Here is a 24,223-nt window from a genome sequence, read left to right on the forward strand (position 1 = left end):
GGAGGGCAAAGGAAACCAGCCTAGTGTGACATTTCTCAAAACCTTCAAGGGCAAAGTGCTTCTCATTCTCAGCATGGAAGCAAGAGATAGCAAATCTATTGTCTCCACTTTTACCCACAACAACCAGAAGATCTGCGTTTCCCTGACCAATGACACGAGCCTGGCCAGGCTCTCAATGATAGGTAAAGCATGCCCGGCTGTCAGCTGCCACAGCATGAGTTCTGTCAAAAGACTTGGTGAGTGAGGGTGGCTCTCTGAGGACAGGTTCCAGAGGTACTCATGCAATGGGAGCCGACTTCCAAGGCCCCTGGGTACCAAGCAGCTGCCACCTGCAGCACAGAGAGCCTCCTCCAAGGCAGCGTGCAGCAAACCCCGCTCTGTGACCACAGCAGAGGAAGCGAAAGAACTCACAATTCCAAACTCAATCTTTATTGAAGCTGAAATACTATTCTCGTTGGGTCTCGGACCCTTAGACCCAGTGTTCTTGCTGCGTGGCTTGTCTCTGGTGTCCAGGGGAATCACTCTGCTGTCTGTGTCTCCATGACTTCCTGAAAAACTGCCTTGCAATGGAATTAGTTCATTTGCTTGTTTCCGTGTAGCAGCCTCCTGTTCCGCGGCTCTGCCAGACACAAGTTATAAGAGGTGTCTATGGACCAGTGCTTATCTGGGAGTCCAACCTTGGCACAACTCCATACCACCCATCCTGAGCTGCCTCCTGGGTGGACCGTCCAGCTTCTACCAGCAAGGAGGGCAGATACAAGGGAGTGTGTGAGACAGGAGACACACAGCCTTCAGAGTCCAGGGTCACTTCCAGCTCTTCACTGGGCTCTGACCTTCTTGCTCTGTGGCTCCTCTGTGTGGGCCTGTTTCTGCTGGGGCTCCCCATCCTCCAGGCCGCCTGCCAGCTTCCTGGACAGGAGGGCTGCCCGCACCAGCCGCAGCTCCCGCTTCTCCCTGCGCTCCTCCATCTCCTCGATGTCGCCAGCAAACAGGGCTTTCAGTGGGGGTATCAGCTTGGGCACTGTTGGAAAGTCTCCAAAGCAGACCTAGAAGACACAACACAAGATAAAGCCATGCCTCAGAGGGGCAGGGGTGGGGGACAGGAGCTGGGAGGGAGGCAATCATGTGCCCATACGGCAGCGCCAACTCCCCTTTCTTACTGAGTGCAAGCCAGTGGGCCACAGTTGAAATGGAAAAAAGAATGGCATGGAGGCAGCCATCTAGAGAAGAGGTCAGAGGCTCCCCAGGCCTGGCGAAGGAAGGGCCTCAGGAGAAGGGAGGGAGGGCAGTCCAGATGCTCTCAAATCAGGCTCCTGAAAATCCAGGCCTGGCTCGTGCCCTGCCCCTTATTCCAGAAGGCCGGGGTCAGGACTGGCTTTCCCACTCATAAGAGGCAACCACTTGTCTCACAGGTCTGTGCTGAGACTCAAATGCCATGACTGTGTGAGCAATCCAGGTCTAAAAAGACTCAGAAATTTCCAGTGAACTGAAACTGAAGACTAGCTGGCCCCTGCAGGAGGTGGTTCTTACCAGCAAACCCAACATGGTTCAACCTGGTTAGTGATGGGGAGGTATCCTTTTCCCGGGGTGGCTCCAAACCAGAAAGCAAACTCCAGCTGACCATTCTACTCAGTGTGTAGCATCCCGTCTCCCTGCCCCGTCCCTGCCCCATGCTGCCTGCATAAGACAGACCTTCATGTGGTCGAAGGCAATTCCCACTTTCTCGTTGAAGTCGGGGCTGAAGAGGGGGACCTTGGCGTAGCGCTGACTGAAGTGGTTCAGCATGATGAATGCTGCGTTCATCCGCATTCCCACGCTGATGGCTTGGGAGGTTGTGCTGCGGGCAAAGGACAGAGCAGACTGAAGCTGAACCCAAGTGCAAGACTGCAAAGCAGAGAGTGGTACAGCCCCTGGCCCTCAACTGCCAGGACACCCGGGGAAGCTGGTGAGTTTTCCTAATGGGCACCTCTGCAGCCAACACAATCTCCCCTTAGGGCCAGATCCTCCACACACTCCCCTGAATGAAGCCCGCCCTCTGTGTTGGCTGCCGAATCTGTCCACAAGGGTACCCGAGAAAGCATAGGACCCACACCGCGGGTAATGCACTTTCATTGGAACTGGAATTAACAGCCCAACGTTCTGTCCTGCAGCCCCCACCTGCCCTGGCAATTCCCTGACATGGCTTCTAGTTTATTCAGCCTATTTCTAAATGCTTTAAAAAAACTGCACCTCGCTCTAGAAAATTCTGCAAAAATAAAGGCCAAGGGCCTGAGCATTGCCACAGGTCAAGGAAGCCCCTACAGCCCTTAGTAAGAAGCAGGGCAGCCCCATATCAGAGGAGGCACAAACATACAGCAGCTCAGTTTCACGTGCTGCGGGAGGGAGAGGATATGGGCAACCAGGACTAACTGGCCTTTGCTACCTGTGTGTCTTTTCCACTGCTTCCTCTTCTAAACCATCTTCCAGGGTGGCTTCATGTATCAGGAGGGTGGCATCTTTCCCTGGAGAAGAAGCACAAGTCTCTGCGAGGGCAGCACACAGCCCTTGGTCACATGCTATTTACTGGTCTCAATACTCAGCCCCCCGACCCTGTGTCTGCCTGTTAGGACAACAACCAGAGACTCTCAGGGTGGGGACCTGAGTCTGCTGCCTCTGCTGATGTTTCCCTGCAAGCTCACCTGCATTCACCGCCAGCTACACAAACCCCAGGGCAACCTCACGATGGCTTGCTTCTTCCTCTACTCACCCATCCGGACCAGAGCCTCGCAGGGCATGGTGTCCCCGGAATAGACGACTTTCCAGCCAGAGGTGTGCACCAGCGAACAGCCAAACGCATGCTTGCAGTGCCGCACCAGACAGGTCTGAAACTAAAAGGGCAGGGCTGGAGGGCCTGCGGCTCTGCTCCCCACATCACCCCCAAAATGCCTGTGGCTGTGCCCTTTACCTCTTCCAAATCACACGTTCTCAACAGCGAACTGATCAGTCTTTCCATTGCGGGACTGGAGATCTCAGCCCCTTCCTGAAGGCATTTGGCAGGAATCATACTATAAGAAGACAAAACATTTAAAATGGTAAGAAACATTTCTTGGACACCTGGAACCAAAGTTTGAGTCTCTGGCTGGAGAGCCCCAAAACCATTCTTAGGAGGAAACATGATTTAAATCATAGTCACTAAGATGAGAAAACAGCTGTGAAACATAAAAAGCCAAACCAAAGCCTCCAGGCCCCTGGGAGAAACCCAGCAAGTGAACGCTGCCTCCGGTTCAGGCAGCACAGGCCACGGCCGACTCCAGCAGAGGGGACTCCTTCCCCTTGGGGTGAGGACGGTGCCACCTCCCAGCTGCCCACATACCTGGTGTGGACAATCTCTGTGCTAGCCACTATTTGGGTGCTTGGCTCTGGAATTGTCTCATGAAGAAAAGCTGGTCAAAGTCTAGAAAGCAGCTCAGAACTCTAATGAGGGCTGGGAAGAAATACTTCTAAGAAAATAAGCATTAAACGGGAACCATCTAATGATTTCTTTCTGCCAAAGCACTTCCCCCCTGCTTCTGCCATCTGGGACAATGTCAAGGGCAAGGCTGCTGGGGGATATTGTTAACTGCCCCAGCGTCAACCTTGAACTTCTGAAGGAGGGGGCAGCAAGCTGCCCAGGGGGCTGGACTGCCGTGGACGCTCACCTGATGTGGTGCAGGATCTTCTGGCACTGGTTGTGGTACTGCTGCAGCCAGGGTTTGAGCTGTGTGGGGGCAACCACGAGCAAAGGGCGAAATGGCTTTCCCAAAGATGCCTGAAACAAAAAATCCAAGTGCCAAGTCAACAACAGAACATCTCAATAAAAACTGGAGTGCCAAGAGGTATGGTGGATTATGCGTAAACCACTGAAACTCTAAACATCAATCAAGTGCCACACTTACCAAGGCTCGTTCTCTCTGCAGCAAGATATTTAGCAAGCCCTAGGAAGGAAACAGGAGACAGGCATTAGCCAGGCCCCAAGACTCTTCTCCTTCGGGTTAGGGTCTGGAGTCCTCCCTCTTGCAGGAGTTGCAGCCCTATGTCAGCCACCAGCCTCTAACACAGCTGCAGTGGGGGTGGCACATGCTGAGCCCCCTGTGCCGTGACCCTGAAATGTCAGAGGCGTAAAGCAAAGTGACCGTGTTGGGAAGAGGGATATTGTTAACTGTGCACAGCCCAGGGCCCAGCACCCCAGGAGACCAAGGTGAGGGCCTCACAGCCACACCTCCTGCATCTGGCTGAAGCTTCCTCTGAGCAGGCCGTGTGAGAAGGCAAGATTCAAGAAAGACTGGGTAAACCCAAACCTGTCTTGCTGCAGGAAACGAACTAAACTGTAAAAGATCATTTCCTTGCTAGAGTAGAGTAACAAAAGCTCCGGGCAAGTTTGGGAATTGGAGGAAAAGCCAAGGACAAAGGACCATCTCAATGTGGCAGTGCCTCCTCCAGGCTCATGGTCCAGCCCAGCACTCACCGTGTGGTGATCAGCATGCAGGTGGGACACGAACACAGCAGCCAGAGTGCCTAGGACCCTGTCCACCTGGTCTCCGTAATGACGGCACAGCTGCCCAAATGTGCCCTCACCACAGTCCAGCAACAGAGATGTGTCGGGGCTACAGAAGAGAAGAGCAAGAGAGTCACCGCCACAGGGAAGGCTGCTGACAGTTCAGAGGCTGATGTCTGCTTTGGACAAGACCAGGAAGCTGCTGTAGAAATTTCTGTCTCTTGGTGCTTTTCTTTGAGGAGCTAACATACGAGCCAATTAATTTAACCATAAAGGTAATTTTACATGTCTCTCCTCTTTATAGCAAAGAATTATCCATGGAACCCTGAAACCCTTTAAAGTATACTTACACAAAGGCTGGACATAAAAAAAAAAAAAAAAAGTTTATAGGGCGTGTGAAGCATTTAGTCCTAACAATGAATCTGACAAAGTAGATTGACGGTGTGGCCACACCCTCTGTGGAGGATACCAGGACAGGCACGAGGCCATACGAGACTGTTTCTAGTTCCAGCTGCCATCAGATTTTCCCCCTTTTGAAGCGGCCAGGGTTTCCTCAGCTCATGTCCTCAAAGATCCCTGGTGCTTCATCCAGGGAGCTAGTTAATGGAGACTCCCAGGTTTCACTCAGGGCTTCTGACCTGCTTTTAGGCAGGGCTTTGGAAGCTTAGATTCTGACAAGCTTCTTGGGCTATTCTGATGTGCAGTCCATTTCGCAGAACAGATAGTGAGAGCTTCAAGGTAGAAAGAGTGCTGGCCTGCTCTGGCCTTCCTCCTTCTTTGGGAGGAGCCATGAAGAAGACTGAGAGGGCTGCACCCAATTTGCAGAGAAGCCTCAGGGCTAAGACATTACCTTCCGGGGGTTGGGGGGAGCGGGGTGGCAAGGTAGCAAAAGCACCGTCTCATGGGCTTCAGCTAGTTCAAGGGCCATTTGCAGGGTGTCAGGTCAGCATCTCAAAAAGCCCTTCTCCCGCCATCTCAGCCCCTGTGAAAGCCCAGCTTACTCCAAGCTGCTTTATTGCATTCCTCATCCATAGAGAAACATACCCCAGATCGTACATTTCTGACATCAGGGCGCATCTCATCACTGCTGTATATGGCTCATGCCTGTAATCCCAGCACTTTGGGAGGCTGAGGAGGGTGGATCATGAGGTCAGCAGTTTGAGCCTGGCCAACATGGAGAAACTCCGTCTCTACTAAAAAATACAAACATTAGCCAGGTGTGGTGGTGGATGCCTGTAATGCCAGCTACTCGGGAGGCTGAGGCAGGAGAATCACTTGAAACCAGAAGGCAGAGGTTGCAGTGAGCTGAGATTGTGCCACTGCACTCCAGCCTGGGCAACAAGAGCGAAACTCCGTCTCAAAAAAAAAAAAAGAAAAAGACATAATGGGACGAATTTTGGTGATTCCCCGAGTAAATGTTTGCTACCAAGACTATGAAATGCTGTAAGGCCACGGCTCCTCCTGGACACTCCAGTGGAGATACAACTTACAGGGCTTGCTATGGCTGCATTTTCAGATCAACTGGTTGAGTGCAGCAGGACTTGTGTGTAAAAAGTAAACAAGCCCTTGATGGAAGGACGCTTGGTGGGAAAGCAGCATACCTAATGTTGACAAGCGTGGCACTGACATTTCGAATCTTCATCGGGATGGCAGACCCTGTTCCAAGGAAGACGATTTCTGGGTATGGACTTTTCTCTGTGAAAAAAACACATGTAAAACAATCCATTTCTATGGGTCAGATGTGAGCCAGCATGCAGCCATGAGTGCTATGGTTTGTGTACCACTGGTTCCTCCCCAAACCTCATGTGGAGATGTGCTCCCCTGCATGGTGGTGTTGGGAGGCAGGGCCTAGTGGGAGGTGTTTGGGTTGTGGGGGTGGACCCTCCTGAGTGGCTGGGAGCAGTTATCACAGTAGTTAAGTACTGGCTCTCAGGAGACTGGATTACTTCTCAAGGGAATGGATTAGTTCCTGAGGGAGGGGGTTGTTATAAAGCCAGGGTGCAGCTCAGGTTTTCCCCTCTTCACAAGCGTCCCCTTCCTACTTGCCCTCCTCTGCCACTTGATGACGCAGCAGGAAAGCCTTTGCTGGAAGCCAGGGCCAGGACCTTAAATTCTCAGCCTGCAGAACCATGAACTAAATAAACCTCTTTTCTTTATAAATGACCCAGCCTCACATATTCTTTAAAAATAACAAAAAACAGATGAAGATGGATGGGCAAGGAACACAGTTCTGTCCTGCTTCCCAGGAGGGGAACTGGCAGGTCCCTGGTAACCACCCCCACACAAAGGACTTTACACTAGTGTGGGACCCACAGGCTGTTCATCACCAAAGGGCTATCTGAGAAGAGCAAATAAATTCTACAGTCCTTTCTTCAAAAGAATTGCTGTAATTCTTTTACATTTAAAACATGACATGTCTTTATGCCGGGAACTGTCATTTATTTCAAGAGTGCTGAGTCTGCCTTGCATCCAGCTCACACTGCAAGACCATGCACTTGAGTGGGATACTCCCAGCTCTACCAGGTAGGAAATGCTGTGTTTCACAGGGCGACAAGGCTCAGAGGGCCAGGACTCCAGTGAAGATGGTAAGAGGCAGGGTCAGGATTCAAATCGAGGGAGACCTGGTTACAAAACCTGTACCCGGCCCTCAACCTCAGCTGAGTGATGTGGCCAAGATCCTCCATGGACGTGCATCAGCAAAGCCAGGACTAGATCTCTGGCCAGCCAAGTCCCTGTTCCAAGCTCTTTCCACAGGCGTTCACCAAACTGTTTCACTCAGTGTGTGCCTCCTAAAGAATGCCTGAGTGCCATCAACGAATGCTCTGATTGGGTGGGATGGGGCACAGGAATTGGGATCCTTAAACTTCCCAGAGCCCCTTCCTCCAATGGCCATAATTCTAATGTAGAGAAGCCCAGGATTAAACTGAAAAGCCAGATTACAATGTACCCTGCCAGCAGGCTACTTAATGCTATGAAAACAGCAGCAGGGGGCTGAGTCCAGGAAAGAACGGCTGCTCTGCAGGGCCCCACCTCACCTGCTGGGGCTGGGCATCTTGTGCACTCCTCCTGGGCCCCCCTCACCTGCTGGGGCTGGGCTGTCCTGTGCACTCCTCCTGGGCCCCCCTCACCTGCCGGGACTGGGCCATCCTGTGCACCCCTCCTGTACTCTTGCACACTTTCCTTGAAGTTGGGAAGCTGCAGTGCCTCGGCTATGAATTCCTCAGGATTGCAAGTAATAATGGCATCTCTGTAGGGAGAGAAGCATCTCAGGTGATGACGAGATACATGGCCTCAGCAGACCCCAATGTGGATGTCCAGAATAAATTCAGGGGGACAATCTGCTGGAAGTTCTTTCAGATCAACACTGAAGGCGAAGTGCCTAAGATCCGGGGCAGTTCTGCTCCACCGCCCTTAGGAAGCTGCATTGCTCCACCTCAGGGCCAAACAACAGGGCACTACTGATGCTCAGGGCAGGATGGTTTTCTTTGTGGCCAGTGCTGCTGTCCTGGTGCAGCACCCCTGACGTCCACCTACCTCCTAGGTTGTGACAACCAAAAATGTTTCCAGACATTGTCAAATGTCCGCTGAGGGGTAAATGGTCCCAGGTGAGAAGCAGGGCCCTGGAGGAGTGACTCTCAAACTCGTGCACACCCAGGAACCGTGGCAAAATGTAGAACCCAATTCAGCAGCTCTGCAGTGAGGCCTGAGATCTCACTTTCCTAGCAAGCCCCAGGTCACCCAGAGTGACAACTGCTTGGACAGGCGGCTCTTCAACCTGGCTGAGAATTAAAATCATCTGGGAGCTTGTGAGTCCCAAGCCTAACTCTCAAGATTCTAATTCACTAAGTCTGGGGCAGGCCCTACGCAGTATTTTTCATAAGCTTAAGGTAAGTCTGAATATCGGCTAGGACTGTGAATCGCTGCTGAGTGTGAGGAGCCTGTACAGATGCCAGCAAAGGGACACCAGGTTCTTCAACCCCATGATGCTGCCTGTGGGCCAGAGTCTTGCTACTAACATCTCTTAAAGGGCCCCACCTGCCCAACCACAACAGCACACAGCGTCCAGTCATAATCCAACACATGGTCTATTCTAATACAAACACTGTAGAGTGGACAGGAAACTTAAAATCAAGGTTTGGATCTTAAAAATTAAAAGAGCCTGGGCACAGTGGCTCACGCCTGTAATCCCAGCACTTTAGGAAGTTGAGGTGGGTGGATCACCTGAGGTCAGGAGTTCGAGAACCACCTAGCCAATGTGGTGTCACCCCGTCTCTGCTAAAAATACAAAAAAATTAGCCAGGCATGGTGGTGCATGCCTGTAATCACAAATATTCAGGAGGCTGAGGCAGGAGAATGGCTTGAACTCGGGAGGTGGAGGTTGCAGTGAGCTGAGATCGTGCCACTGCACTCCAGCCTGGGCAACAAGAGCAAAACTCCATCTCAAAAATAAATAAATAAAGATGTGGGGAAGTAAGGCTATTCACTCTCCTGGTTGGAGTGTACTGGTAAGGGTTTCAAAATGGCATTTTGCATTTATCAAGTACCTTAAGAAGTGTCACACTCTGGGCCAGTAATCCCACATTTAGGAAGGACTTTAAGGGAACAGAGTTCCCATCCAAGATTTATATATGAGACATTTACTGTTTCATTAAAACAGCAAAAAACTGGCAACACCCCAAATGAGTAAACATCCCTATTTGGAATACCAATAAAAATCTTGTCACTTAAGACTACTTAGTGACACAGTAAAAGACTGACGACGTCAGGCCGTAAACCCACATATACAAATTAAACAACACAAAATGTTAACAATTATCATCTCTGGGTGATGGGATTATGGGTGACTTTCTTCATCATACCTTTCTTATTTTCTATACTGTGAAACAAATGAGCTCTATCAGTGCTGTTTCCAGGACAGTTTTAGAAAAGGAGAACTACTGGCCCCAATCCTCCCACCGCAATCCAGCCTGGAGTAGGCTGTTTTTCTAAATAAATTCATACTGGCACACAGCCAAGCCCATTCATTAGCTTACTGTCCATGTCTCTTTTGTGCTCAAAGCGGAGTGGAATAGTTGCAACAGAGACCATATGGTCTAGAGAGCCTCCTGAAACATTTACTATGTAGCTATTTACAGAAATGTTTCCCAACCCAACTGAGATGATTCCATTAGTTCAAGATGGCACCGACCTCTGCCACTCCCTCCTGGGACGGAGCTGGTACTTGAGGAGGCATTCACCCCGAACCACAGGCACACTGAGGATGGGGCTCTCCTGAAAGGGGAGAAAACACATTCGTGGAGAGAAAGAGGGGGTCAAGAGCTGCGCCGACAGGGGGCCATTCTGAGACACTACCTTACTGGGGAAACTGGTGAGCAGGGGGAAGATGTCCGGGTGGATGAGGTTGAGCTGGGTTTGGATCTTGTGGCTGCGAACGCAGTGAACTGACGAACAGTTTTCATTCAGGACCAAGTGCTGGGTGTCAGGCCCAAACCTGCAATGAAAGAGACCCCGCATTTGCAGCATATGTTAGGAAGCAGTTCCCCAAGGACTGGCGCCAAGCTCAGGAGTGGTAATGGGGATGAGGTATTCAAAGAGGTCAGTGACTTGCCCAAAATGGGTTACTGCATGGCCAAACATGGCCACACTCCTGGAGTCTCAAAGCCTGGTGTTCCCTATCTCAGCTGCCTTTCAGGTGTGCTGGGAAGAGTGAGAGGAAAAACAAAAAAAAAGAAAGATGTCCAGGGCCTACAAATAGGGGACTCAAACCCTGAGGAATGAAAGAAGAGCCAGCAGGAGAGCAGGCCTTGGGGTTGTGCGACACAGCAGGGGCCGAAAAGCAGCCCATGATCACCCTACACCCGAGCTGAACTCACACTCTTCCACCTGGCCTTGGCCAGCAATGCCCCGAGGAAAAAGTAAAGCTCCCTCCTTCCAGTGACTAAAATCTACCTCCCAGGGTTGCTGGGAATGACCCTAGAGGAAATGAAGTGAAACGCAGGGTATTTAACACACCGCCTGCCACAAAGTGGGCATTCAGGAAACAGAAACAATCATTTTATATCTGCAGTCTCTTCTTTGGGACTCACTGGTGGAATCCTCAACCAAAGGCCCGTATTCGTTCAGACAAGCTGAAGAATGTGGAGGGTATCGAATGAGTGGAACTGTGTGGATGCTGCGCCACCTAGCGGTGTACTTTTTTGCAAGTGTGGCACAGATCAGAGCGCCTAGAATTCTGGGATGGCAGGAATCCCACAGAAAGTTTAGGCAGGTGCAGAAGGGTAAGTAGCGCTTGAAAGAGCAAGAGGGGAGGAGAGGGGAAGGCATCACTACCCAGAAGAGTTGCCCCAAGTGCTGCTGGGCTGGGCTCCATACCTCTCCATCCACTGCTGGTACCTGCTATCCACAAGCACAGATTCTGGGGCCAGGTGAACCACCAAGGCCACAGGGGCATCTGCGTTTCCTTGGTACCTGGGCAGAAGGAAGAATGGGGCTTTACAAAGTGATACAGACACAGGACATACCAAGACAGGAACCATGCAGCCAGGGAGAGGTACCACCGGACCCTCTGTGGCACTGCAGTGAGTGCACAGACTCCACGCCCAGGCCATGCTCTTCTGGGGCTGCTCACAGCAGGCCCCAGTGCTGGGCCATTTCCAGTGGACATGGGGCTCCTCTATCTGGCAAGCTCTGCTCTGGGCCTTCTAGTCGGCCTGGCGGATCCTTTCTCAGCACTGCCGTTACTTCCTGTCCTCTCCACTCACAGGGGTCCAACTTGCAAAGCCAGACCCAGGCTCTCTCTGCCTCCTCCTGCTCCCTCTCTCCTTTCTCTCTCACGGCATTTCCTCCAGTGAACCTCCTGCACTCCAATGCCACCTTGGTGTCTGTCTTCTAGAGGACCTGTGACACAGGCACGAAAACTGAAAATCTTCTGAAATTCCACCACCTGGACAACGGACCACTTACTAACATGCTGATGTGTTTCCCTCCAGTTCCCTTTAAAAAGAAATATACATAGTGGCTATTTTTATCTATCCCATCACCAGCATCATCACACAAACACACATGGTTCTTGGATGACACCTCATTCATTGAAGAAGCTCTGCTGCCCAAAACTTGATTAAAATACAAAGCCTGGGCTACCAGGGCACCCACATTCACCCACAGAGAATAAAGCTGACTATGAATAAACTCCTAACACTCTGACTCGGAATGGGAACAGCAGCCCAAAAGGATTTGTTGTGGTAAGTGGAAAAAACAAGTGAAAAAACAGACACGAACTAGGAAAAGGAAAAATACAGGTAATACTATGAGTTGGAGAAAAGACTCAAACTCAGATATGTGGGTCAAAGATTCTACCTGGGATGAAAGCTGAACTGCAAAACTGGTTCTTTGTTGGAGGACAAAAACAGAGTGGCAGCTGTCCCCAAAGACATTGCCTGGTTATGATTCCATCCCGTAACACAGACTCTTGACTACAACAGTCTCACACTCTGACCCACCTCAGACATTTCAATGCAGGTAATGGAAGAAAATTCAGTTAAAAATAATCCAAATGATAATCTGTGCCATTAGTTAGAACTCAAAAGGGGGTTCTAGAATTTCTTGTAGTGTAAGAGCTGTAACAGTTCCACTTGAATTTCCAGTCCTCAGTGGTATCAGTTTTCAACCTTTTCTAATTTCACTTTGAGTCTGTGTACACAGGAGCCCACCAACTACCAATAATGACTTAAATCCTGACAGTAGGACCGGCCCAAAGGTAGCTACAAATTTGAAACCCAGATAGTGGGCCTTGCCAGAAACAGGACTCTTGCCACAAGATGCCCATGTCAGTGCTGGGCTGGGTTTCAGCTCTCACTTCTCCCACCCTAGAGACCCTCATTACCTCTGAAAGGTGGCATTCTCACAGATGGGTTGAATGAAGCCTTCATCTGGACATTCTACCACCACAAAAGCAGCACCAGGATCTGGAGGAGTACACAGCTCTTCAGGCAAAATCTGCAAAATCAAATAAGCCCGCCCACTAGGGTCAGCCACCAAACCGAACTGCCTTCAAGGCAACTGCTAACATGACATATCCTATCCAGCGAGCTGACAGGTACACAAAACACAAAACCAGCTTTACACATCACCAGCAGCACTCTCCTGCTCTCTTTGTTGATAGGTATAAATAGGTAACTGGCAGGCAGAGGCACTTCAGGACTACACTGGCCAGGAAATGAGGTGTGCATTAAGGTTCTATTCAGTCTGTGGCCATTGGTCCTCATGTCCTTAGAAGTCAGAGGAAATATCTTGACAAAGAATATGGTGACATTCCTCGAGGCCACAAACCCCAGGCCCATCCATCTGGGGTCTATTGTTAGACACTGTCCTGAGCTCAAGTACCAGGGAAAGCATGCACTCTTTGAGGAGGAGGATGATAGGATCATAAATGGACAATCTACAAAAACGCTCAAATGCAGCTGTGCTGACATGCAGGACAAGCACAGATAAAAAGAGACCACTGTGGCCGAGCGCAGTGGTTCATGCCTGTAATCCCAGCACTTTGGGAGGCCAAGGTGGGCAGATCACCTGAGATCAGGAGTTCGAGACCAGCCTGGTCAACATAGTGAAACTCCATCTCTACCAAAAATATAAAAAATGGCGTGTGCTTGTAATCCCAGCTACTTGGGAGGCTGAGGCAGGAGAATCGCTTGAACCCAGGAGGCAGAGGTTGCAGTAAGCTGAGATCACACCATCACACTCCAGCCTGGGCAACAAGAGCAAAACTCCGTCTCAAAAAAAAAAAAAGAGTCCATTTTATCACTTAGCTAAGTGATATCCAAACTGTTTCTCTTCCTTCAAAAGTGGTGTCTGGGGGGCCTGCACCAGACAGTGACTCTGCCCAATGTTCCTCCAGACCCTACCTGTAACTGCTGAATCATCAAGAACACCAGACGTCTCACCTCTCTTCCTTCATGAGTGATGCTTTTCCCGTCTTTGACATCAGCAATGATGGGAGCGATGGCAGCTGTCCCACTGAAACGAAGAGGCAAGGCCTCTATGAGATGTGTTTTCCTTCAGTGCAAAGGTGACCCAGGGAGTCCCCAGAAGCCTCACCCCCACACTCACACTGGGAGGCCCAGCTCCTTTGCTTTTAACACCAAGAAGTTTCCTTTCTTTAAGTGAAGCTGCAACAAAGAAAACATGTGATTTCAGTGGCTAAGGAAGAAGTTTGGTTTCAATCAATTTTCTCAGAAGTGTATCTTTCTGGAGTAAAAAAAAAATAATGTTGTGTTCTTACAATTCATTAAAATGTATTTATTGCTTTCAGAAGGTGCACTATATTCTGAATAAGTAATTTATTGTTAAATGCTTTGGTACTAAAAGCCAAAATGATTTAAATCAGTGCTTTATTTCCTAAAAATCAACTCTTTATAAATTTAATTAAATGTAACTCATTTCAATATGAAAGTTAATAAGCATCCTTCAAATATCATTGAGGAGAAACACTCTTCTGTCATTCTACACTCCTCAATTAATAGGTACAGGAATGTCACCAGAGAGCACTGCCTAACAGAGCAACCATCAAGCAAACTGCATGTAACATAATATTACAATGACAGTGATAGGCTAACAAAAGGATGGAAAAGGATGGATGGTTTTTTAATTTCTCCTGTATTTTTCAATTATTTGGCAATATAATGTCATTGCTTTTATCTTGGAGAAAAAAATTACAATTAAAAATCTTCAATATGCTATTATGTTAGAAAGGCAAACAATAATTCTATCACAAAGCTTCATAATCGTTTTACAGGAAAAAAAAACTTTTTACACACAACACCAGAAAAAAAGTCAGAAATGACATACAGGTCTTTGAGTGTTGAATTATATCAGATTTTCATTTTCTCCTTTACATCTTCATCAACTTCTTTTAACTCCCTGTGCATCTTCTTTTAACTCCCTGAAGTCAAAAACTTACTCAAATTTGGATCTGAAATCCTTATTCTCAGGGTTCTAGAATTTTCCATTTTGAAAAATACTGTCCTAGATGAAGGATTACAGCTTCATTGTGCACATCACACAATGATGACTGATGGCTGACATCTTTAGATAATTAACAAGCATGTCATGACCCAGCATTCTCTCCACACCCAAAGGGGTTTGAGGATAGCAACTAAATGTCTCTCTAATGTTTAAAAGGTACTTGCCACTGGGGGCAGTGGCTCACACCTGTAATCCCATCACTTTGGAAGCCCAAGGCAAGAGGATCACTTGAGGTCAGGAGTTCAAGACCAGCCTGGCCAACATGGTGAAACCCCATCTCTACCAAAAATACAAAAATTAGCTGGGTGTGGTCATGGGCACCTGCAGTCCCAGTTACTTGGGAGGCTGAGGCAGGACCATCACTTGAACCTGAGAGGAGGAGGTTGCAGTGAGCTGAGATCGTGCCACTGCACTCCAGCCTGGGCAACACAGCAAGACTCTGTCTCTAAATAAATTAAATAAATAAATAAATAAATGGTACTTGAAGGCTGGGTGTGGTAGTTCACTCCTTTAATCCCAGCACTTTGGGAGGCCTGGGCAGGCAGATCACTTGAGGTCAGGAGTTCGAGACCAGCCTGGCCAACATGGTGAAACCCCATCTCTACAAACCAAAAATTAGCCAGGCATAGTGGCTGGCGTCTGTAATCCCAGCTACTCAAGAGGCTGAGATGGGAGAATCACTTGAACTGGGAAGCAGAGGTTGTGGTGAGCCGAGATTGTACCACTGCACTCCAGCCTGGGCAACAAGAGCAAAAGTCCATCTCAAACTAAATAAATAAAAATAAAAATAAATTCCGAATTCTAAAAGAATTGATTGTTGGCAAATAAAAAAGAATATGGGCCAGGTGTGATGCCTCATTCCTGTATCCCAGCACTTATGGGAGGCCAAGGCAAGTGGATCAACTAAGGTCAGGAGTTCCAGCCCAGCCTGGCCAACGTGGCAAAACACTGTCTCTACTAAAAATACAAAAAAAAAAAAAAAACCAGGCATGGTTAATTGTGCATGGTTAATACAGGTGGTGCATGCCTGTAATCCCGGCTACTCAGGAGGCTGGGGTGGGAGGACTGTTTGAACCTGGGAGGTGGGGGTTGCAGTGAGCTGAGATCGCACCACTGCACACTACACCCCAAGTGACAGGGCAAGACTCCGTCTCTACAAAAGAAAAAAGAAAGAATATATATGGAGGCTGACAGGGCACTGGAAAAGAATTTAAAGGGAAATAAAAGTATGGGGTCATTTTGAGAAACAGAGCATCTAAATTCTGAAACCTGCAAGTAACGACAATTATGAAAGGTCAGTAGTGACACTCCTTGCAGGCTCATGGCCAGCATCATTTCTATTGATTTATATTAGAAGATCTGCTATCTCTTCTTGGTTCAGGTAACAGGGGCTGCTACCCTCAAATTATTAAATAAGTGCAAACCAAAGGTTGCTGGCCAAGCCCCCCCGTCACACAGCCCTCCGGAACGGCTCCCTTACCTTACAGATGAAAGCTACCACCAGGGAAGGGTCCCTGCCCCCTCTTCTCTGGCTAACACCTGAGGAAAAACACTTTTGATTATAACAAGGTAAATGTGAAAGTTGTCAAGACATCACAAACCGAGGATGACCCCGACACCTAATTTCACTTCACATAAAACTTAAACGGACGCTGCTGTCTCAATACAGAGGTTGAAGACACTAACAACTCAAGAAATTGTTTTTTCCCCTATTTACGTGGACATGTGTTTGGGTAAATGAAAAACACAAAACTCTCACCAGAAAAACTTTAGAATGGCAAGTAAATTTTTTTTTAAATGACACATTTCACCTAGGACTGGAGAGGAGAGAGAAAAAAATTGCAATGTGCTTTATAACACATATTAGAATATATGAAATAACACAAAAGTTCAAAGGCCTACAGAGAAAATGCTGGTGTCAGTCTTCACCCGGTGCCATCCAAATGAAAACAGCATATAGGGTTGGCCTGTTCTCAGTCACTAGACACGAGACATGAGCTCTAGACAGAAAGAGGAGCTGCCAAGCTTCGCTGAGGCTGGCCTTCTGTTAAGGACAACAAACTGTGGAAGCAGCCCAACTCCTGAGCTACATCTAATCCTGGACTTTTAACTCCGTTTCCGAGTGGGCTGTCATTCTGGAAGAAGAGACGCAGATCCTCTCATTGATGTGACTGTCTCACTAGCTTAGCAGTTCTGGTTTCCACATTAATAAAAAATTTGCATAAATGTTACGTTGATGAAAAACACAAATGAAAAATACAAAATGAATCAGTTTGTCAGGCCCTGTTCTCCTCTGGGAAAACAGAACACAGTTTTGGGCCTACCCAGGCCCTGGACTGGTCATTATTAAAGTTCCAAGCTGCCACCTTTACAACAACCCTTCTCATTCTCCCCATGGGCCAAGTTATAATGAGCCCAGGAAGAAGTATCTGTTTTACACACACGGTTTTCTTATAAGAACGATTCTCTTCAAGCATGATGAGGCAGAGAATTAAGAAAACGCAAGGCTTTCCGCTGCTCTGTTTTGTTTATACTATTACCACGTGGAAGGAGCTGCTCATTTTCACTGGACTCGGAGTCTGAAGATCGCTCTGGACTGAGCCTGCCCAGAGGCCTTTCTGGACTCTGCCATGGTTGGTGCTCCCCACTCCTCGGTTCACCTGGTCAGTACAGACACCACCAAATTACACATTGCAAAAGGTGAGCTCACAGCCAAAGTCTAGATGTTCATACATGGGAATGCCAGAATGCCAATTAAATCAGCACACATTTTACTAGACAGTAAGAAATAACTAATCAGTTACATTTCTACCTGGTTTTTGGGCAGCATTTATGTCCTGTTAATCTTTTTGTTTCTGCTTAGCTCACAGCCTTGCCAATGGTACCAACTCGACAATGTGTTATCCAAACAATGTGGGATATTTATTATCATCATGCATATTTATTATCATCAATCCCACTAAAAAACATACGCCCAAAGGGTACCTATCTCTAGGAGAAGGAGCATCATTTTACATTTAGTTAAGGCTCAAGATCAAGGGAAAAAAATTCACTGCTCTAAGAAGCTAAAGCACAGCTGCAACGACAATGAACATATGTTTATTCATTTAGGGCCACCGGGCACTGAAAAAATAATGATCAGCAAAACTGAGCATATTAACAGCGATTGCATAAATAACACATAAAAGTGAACAATTATATGCAATGGAATGAAGAACAGGGTGCTAGAAATGGACAACAGAGGGGACAACTCAGGCTGGGGCTGGCTACAGCAGGGCTCAGGTGAGAGAAGACATGTGAGTAGGAGGAGCAAGCCAGGCCACCGGGGTGCTGCTCAAACTGTCACAGCACTGGCCTATGAGCACTTGTGCCATTGCTCCAGCACATTCCTCCCCTCCCTGCCACCCCCTGCCCACAGTCGGCATAAACCTCATCTCCTCACCAGGTTCTGGACTTCTCTGGCCTTTGTTGGGTGCTCTAGTCTGTTATCCATCAGCACTTGGTAAGCATCACGTTAGTTAGCACTATCAAGGAAATACCCCTACTGCTTGGTATTCTCTTCACATGTCAGTAAAAGTGGACATGAAATGTCTTTAGCCACGCTCTGGACAAGACTGACTCTTCTTAAGTGAAGACCACATCATCTGGCCCTGGTACTTCAGAGTTTGTAGGCGCTTCTAACCCCCTAACAACACATCTTTTAGGTTTCTGTTATCATGATTTATTTTAAAAAGTCTATCTATGCAAACCTCTTCACAATCCTGTCATCAAAAGAGGGTACTTATGCCTGTGGGGAAAAATCTTCTAAGGAATTAATGCACAAAGGGTACTTATGCCTGCGGGGAAAAATCTTCTAAGGAATTAATGCACAAACTGGAACACAATCTATTTCCCAACAGTGCTTGATGACATAATTTTCCAAAGCATAATCACTATCATTAGGCGGGAGTTAGAGGTGCTTATCCATAAGACTATAAGCTCCTTAAGGGCAAGAACCATATCTTAATTCCTCAACTAAATTTTCTAATCATGCTCAGAACATAAACCAGGGTGCCTAAAGCAAATGTTCCATTTCTATTATCACCCATGTTCTCTCTACTCAGGACCTACACCCCCATCCTGGGACATCTGGCTTTCATACTCACCGTATATGGGGACCTGGTAAACTGTCATGGTCTCATCCTTGTATTCTGGGGCAGAGTGGGGCCGCACAGCTACAAGAAAACCACACAACAGCAAAGTGATTGCATTAGCGAAGACGTGTGAGTAACTTCCACAATCACCAAGCAGGAATTGCCAGCAGTGAACTGCCTCAGTCTTACGGTGGGAATCTGACCCAAAAAACAGACTGTCTAAGGAGATTACAATTTTTAGGAAATAAATAAAAGTGTATTTTTGTCAGCCATTTATATTTACTATAGCCAGATGAAAGGACATTACAATTATTGGTGACTATCAATTAAAAATTCAAAAACAAGGCTGGGCATGGTGGTTCACACCTATAATCCCAGCACCTAGGGAAACCAATGCGGGCAGATTGCAAGGGTCAAGAGTTCGAGACCAGCCTGGCCAAAATGGTGAAATCCCATCTCTACTAAAAATACAAAAATTAGCCAGGGTGGTGCTATTAGGTGGTGGGTGCCTGTAGTCCCAGCTACTCAGGAGGCTGAGGCAGAAGAATCGCTTGAACCTGAAAGGTGGAAGTTGCAAGTGAGCCAAGATCACTCCACTGCTCTCCAGCCTGGGCGACAGAGCAAGACTCCATCTCAAAATATATACATATTTAAAAACAAGAAACTAGAACTCAACTTTCAGAGGTCCAAGTTAACAAAAAGAATTATGAAGCCAGAGAACCTATCATCTCAACTAGAAGAGCTGACATATATTTTGAAACAAAATATTAGTGTTTCTATAAAAGAGGAGTATTAACAACCCACAGATGCACACCAGTGCCGGGAAGAGGCCGTAAGCCTCCCTGCACAGCTAGAACTGCAGTTCAATGTACAAAGATGGCCACAAAACCTTTAAGAGCCCCTCATCACACGCACTGCCCCATCCCCTGGTTACAGGAAATTCAAAGCAACACCGAGAAGCACCTCTAGAACTGAGGCAGGCACCCTGTCTAAATGGAGAACGCTCACAGCATGTACACAGGTATGGATCAGCTGTTCAATTATTCCTGCCTATCTGGTCCCTATTTTTGTAGCATTGAGGTGGAAGCACAGGAAATGTCAACAGGCACTAAATGTCTCTAGCCAGGCACAGTGGCTCACGTCTGTAATCCCAGCACTCTGGGAGGCCAAAGTGGGTGGATCATGAGGTCAAGAGACTGAGACCATCCTGGCCAACATGATGGAACCCCATCTCTACTAAAAATACAAAAAATTCGCTGGGTGTGGTGGTGGGTGTCTATAGTCCCAGGTACTTCGGAGGCTGAGGCAGAAGGATCGCTTGAACTCAGGAGGTGGAGGTTACAGCGAGCCGAGATTATGCCACTGCACTCCAGCCTGGTGACAGAGCCAAGACTCCGTCAAAAAAACAAAAACAAAACACCACCACCATTTCATGGTAATGAAGCATTTGATTTTGAGGTTTAATTTTGATGTTTTTAATGGATTCTAATTTGAGAGATCAGGGCATATATGAGTAAGAAATAGCAGATAATGAGTCACAGACAAAGACATACCCAGTTCTATTCCTTTCAATGGACCAGAAAATATTTTGATTGCTTCGAGGTATTTTTCCTAATGAAAAACAAAGAAATGAGCAATTATGGTGAAACAAATGTAGAACAGAGCAAGTATTCAAGTATTTTAAAGGTTACCAATAGGTATCAACATAAAACGAACCTTAGTACTTGGAACATCATTTATTACAAATGTTTACTAAGTGTCCACTATGTCATATGCCAAGGATTTAGCAGGAAAGAGATGGAGTCCTTGATTTAATCAGACCAGTGGAGAAGACAGAATGAAACACGGTAACAAAAATAGCTTAGTGGCAATTATGCTAAGTGCTCTGCCAGGAAAATGAAAAATACAGAGGGCTGGGATCCAACTTGCCTGGAGAAGAGACAGTTCTGGAGTCAATGACCCTCTAGCTGAGCCCTGAAGGTTCAGTAAAATGTAGGCAGCACTTAGAAGAGGCAGAGGGAACTAGCGAATGGACGAAAGTCCTGAAGTGAACAGGGAGTTAGAGGGGCTCAAGAGTTAGCGGTGGAAGCTGCAGCTCAGTGATGGGCACAGATGGAAGTGTGGGTAGGGGCTGGGGCCTACAGGACGTGTAGGCTATATCAGGGTGTTTTGGACTGTATTGCAAGGGGGAGCCTACAAAGCACTTTAGGGTAGCAAGTGACACCAATCTTCTGTCTTAAGTACCCTCTCTGGCTGCTGTGTGGCAGATGGATTATAGGAAGGCAAGAATGGATATGGGAGGCTTTTATAGTTTGCAGATGTAGAGAACAGAGATAAGGAAGGCCTCAAAAAGAGACAAATGGATGGATTTCAGGCTAAGCCCAGTGGCTCACACCTGTAATCCCAGCACTTTGGGAGGCCAAGGTGGGTGGAGCACAAGATCAGGAGATCCGAGACCAGCCTGGCCGACATAGTGAAATCCCGGCTCTACTAAAAACACAAAAAATTAGCTGGGCGTGGTGGTGGGCACCTGTAATCCCAGCTACTTGGGAGGCCGAGGCAGGAGAATTGCTTGAACCTGGGAGGTGGAGGTTGCGAGGCGGAGGTTGCAGTGAGCCAAGATGATGCCATTGCACTCAAGCCTGCCCAACAGTGCAAGACTCCAACTAAAAAAAATAAATAAATAAAAGAGACAAATGGATGGATTTCAAATGTTATTTTGGGGAAAGACTTAACAAGAAAGTCTTGGTGACTTTCTTCTGAAGAACTAGAAAATGAACTGTTATATTCTACAACACACACAAGACTTCTCAAGAGTATAATAAGCGGGTTTGAAAGGTAAGAAGATGTCAGAAATTTAATGAATAAAAAGAAAAGCTACCCTTTCTTGTGTGCCTACTTGGTGCCAAACATCTCATAAAGTGATGTAGTGCTTTAGATGTGCTACATCATTTAATCTGTAACAACTCTATGAATTGTGTAAAAGCACATCCACAAAAAAGAAAAAACACTTTTATGAAACATTACAGCAATCTTATAGAAGAATCAACAAAAGCTCTGAAAGGTAAAGTAACTTATTCGAGGTCACACAGTTCATCAGGTTTAGAACTCAAGTCTTTTTAACTTGAAAGGTGAAGCGTTTCAACTACCAGGTATCTCTGGAGGGCAGAAGATTAATTTGCAAAAAGGAAAATTCTTGTTACTGACATTACAAAAGGAAAGGTTGGTTTTGAAGGGTGAGTGAGGAAAGACTCACCAGTTGTGGAGGTCCAGAAAGTACACACTTTGGGAGCCCGGTTTCCTTTAAAGTAAGAATCATTCCTAAAAAGGATGAATAAAATCAGATCTCTCATCAACTTGAGCTGTTATCACTACCAGGAGGAGCACCCCCTTCTAATCCAGCTAATCCAGGTATTTATCTACATGTCCTCCTTCCAGCTTCAGAAGTATTACCAGGGAACACGTACAGAGCAGAAGTGCTGCAGGCTAGAGGTATAACGGACACCAAATATTCTTTAGATGCCTCTAGAATAGGGTGAGCTGTTACCAGGGTGAAGCAGCAAGGCACCCAGTGTGAAGAATTTAAAGAATAATGCACGTGAAGGGCTGGATTTAAGTTCTGCACCCTAAGTGCCTCACCCTAGCCTCGGCCCTAAGAAGGGAGACTGGCCTAACACTTCTCTCCTTCCTGTCCCTGCCAGCAAGCCCACGGAATTTGGTTGCAACATAATCCTGACCTCCCCAATTGACAGACATAAATGACTGGGTAATCTGGACAGTGGGTATGCACGTGGCTGCCAATGGCATCTGCAGTAAACATATTAACCATAACCACCACCGCTGGACTCTCCACTTTACTGCCACAAATCTCTGGCCCAGCAACCCAAGAAACTAAGTGGACGGTAACACTTAAGAGGCAGTATCCATATTAAAATCTGCTCTTTGGAATCACAGCTGTTAATGCTCTGTGCTGCAGCTGACTGGGCTGGTATAAAAAGATTCCAGACCAGGCATGGTGGCTCATCCATGTAATCCAGCACTTTGAAAGGCTGAGGCAAGAGGACTGCTTGACCCCAGGAGTTTGAGACCAGCCTGGGCAACATGGCGAAACCCCATCTCTACAAAAAATACCAAAAAAATTAGCCAGGTGTGGTGGTGCATGCCTGTGGTCCCAGCTATTTTGGGAGGTTGAGGTGGCAGGATCACCTGATCCCAGGAGGCAGAGGCTGCAGTGAGCCAAGATCATGCCACTGAAAAAAAAAAAATAGTCTAGCTGCCCACCCCAGACCCGGAAAAATGGTAAAGCAGGTTAAAATTCAGGAGACTTACCACCAGCCTCTGACGCTACAAAGAATATACTCACCACATAAGCCCCCAACATTAGACCAGTGCATTCGTGTCAGGAATATGTTGTCCAGGCGAGCAACCTTCAACCTAAGAATGAGAAAACATTTGAACAAGATAACATGAATAGCAATGACCACTTTGCTATTAAAAAAACACTGGCCTCTCATTTAGGCTTTCAAGCACCATAATCAACTACTCCCAAAGGCAAGAGATTGACTCACTTGTGCTCCTGCATGAGTCTCTGAACGCCTTCTCCACAGTTGAAGAGATACCTAAAAGACAAACATTACACAAGACACTCAGAAGGTTTTATTCTGTAAACTCTACCAATTAGATGCTTTATTGTAGCATCTAATTGAAAAAGAACAAAAAAGAAAAAAATTAAAAGTCCACGTTGAACTACCGAGCCACATTTCTGCTATTAGGATGGTGGGTTTTGAGTCCTCCTTAGAAGAGGTGGAGTGGGGGCCTGTGTGTGTGGCTGCTGGGCCAATATGGGTCCTTTCCCCACCACTGGCTCTCCACCAGATCGGCCCACCCCACACGCTAACAACGACGCACTGGCCTTAGGGTGCACGGAAGAGGATGAAGCTCCGAGAGTACTGAGTGCCAGGCCGGGGCCCAACGGTTGGGAAGAGGACGCTCGGACCCAAGTCTTAAATTCTTCATATATCCCCAGAAATCACATGAAAGGATGCAAGGAATCTGGGGATTCCCAACCACTAAAACTCCAAGAATCTCCGCAACAGTGAAATCCCACACGTGTGGAGTAGGGAAGCCGAAGACCCGGGAGGTGCCCGGATGCTCTGAGGTCTACTGCACTAAGGGCCCGGAGGGATTGGGCGTGGCTCGTTGAGGGGACTCCGGGCGCTGCGAACCGACCGGTTGTACTCGGAGAAGACGTAGAGCGCGGCGCCCGCGTCCCGGCGACCGGAGGCCACCACCTGCAGGTACACGGTGTTCGGGCTCTCAGAGCACCCCGGCGGGCCGCGCTTCTCTCGCGTGCGGAGGTGCCGCAGTGGGTCCTTGGGCGGCCGCTGGCGGCGGGCAGATCCCTGCGACAAGGTGCGCTCCTGCGACATGGTGCGCCTAGCCGCGAACCGCAATAGGCAGCAAAGCGCCCACATGCGCCTGTCTCCACAAGAACTGAGAAAGTCGCCTGTCACCTCAGTCCGCGTGCCCCATGCACCGCCCAGCCGCTCCGCAT

At 47.8% G+C, this 24,223-nt stretch overlaps 1 protein-coding gene across 6 annotated transcripts; it reads right to left on the reverse strand.

Annotated features, from left to right (window-relative positions):
- Window positions 1–413: 413 nt before the first annotated feature.
- Window positions 414–24,223, reverse strand: ELAC2 (elaC ribonuclease Z 2). 6 transcript variants are annotated; one of them, XM_002747893.6, is made up of 24 exons: window positions 23,899–24,223; window positions 23,238–23,288; window positions 23,033–23,103; window positions 21,926–21,990; window positions 20,223–20,280; window positions 18,682–18,750; window positions 17,077–17,196; window positions 16,017–16,075; window positions 13,622–13,680; window positions 13,456–13,528; window positions 12,396–12,508; window positions 10,886–10,981; window positions 9,866–10,004; window positions 9,702–9,784; window positions 7,642–7,760; window positions 6,115–6,208; window positions 4,484–4,622; window positions 3,915–3,953; window positions 3,678–3,787; window positions 2,945–3,044; window positions 2,747–2,867; window positions 2,423–2,501; window positions 1,693–1,837; window positions 414–1,046 (listed from the first exon to the last, which is right to left on the reverse strand). In XM_002747893.6, exons 1-24 carry the CDS (start codon window positions 24,141–24,143, stop codon window positions 819–821), a joined length of 2,475 nt encoding a protein of 824 aa, XP_002747939.3. In that variant the 5' UTR covers window positions 24,144–24,223; the 3' UTR covers window positions 414–818. The 6 variants fall into 6 exon arrangements, with proteins under 6 accessions (XP_002747939.3, XP_035155973.2, XP_078229201.1 ...); XM_035300082.3 differs by having other exon boundaries at window positions 7,549–7,760; XM_078373075.1 differs by lacking the exon at window positions 23,899–24,223 and adding an exon at window positions 23,578–23,839.

Source organism: Callithrix jacchus, chromosome 5 (genome assembly GCF_049354715.1).
Source record: "Callithrix jacchus isolate 240 chromosome 5, calJac240_pri, whole genome shotgun sequence".
Lineage (NCBI taxonomy): Eukaryota > Metazoa > Chordata > Mammalia > Primates > Cebidae > Callithrix > Callithrix jacchus.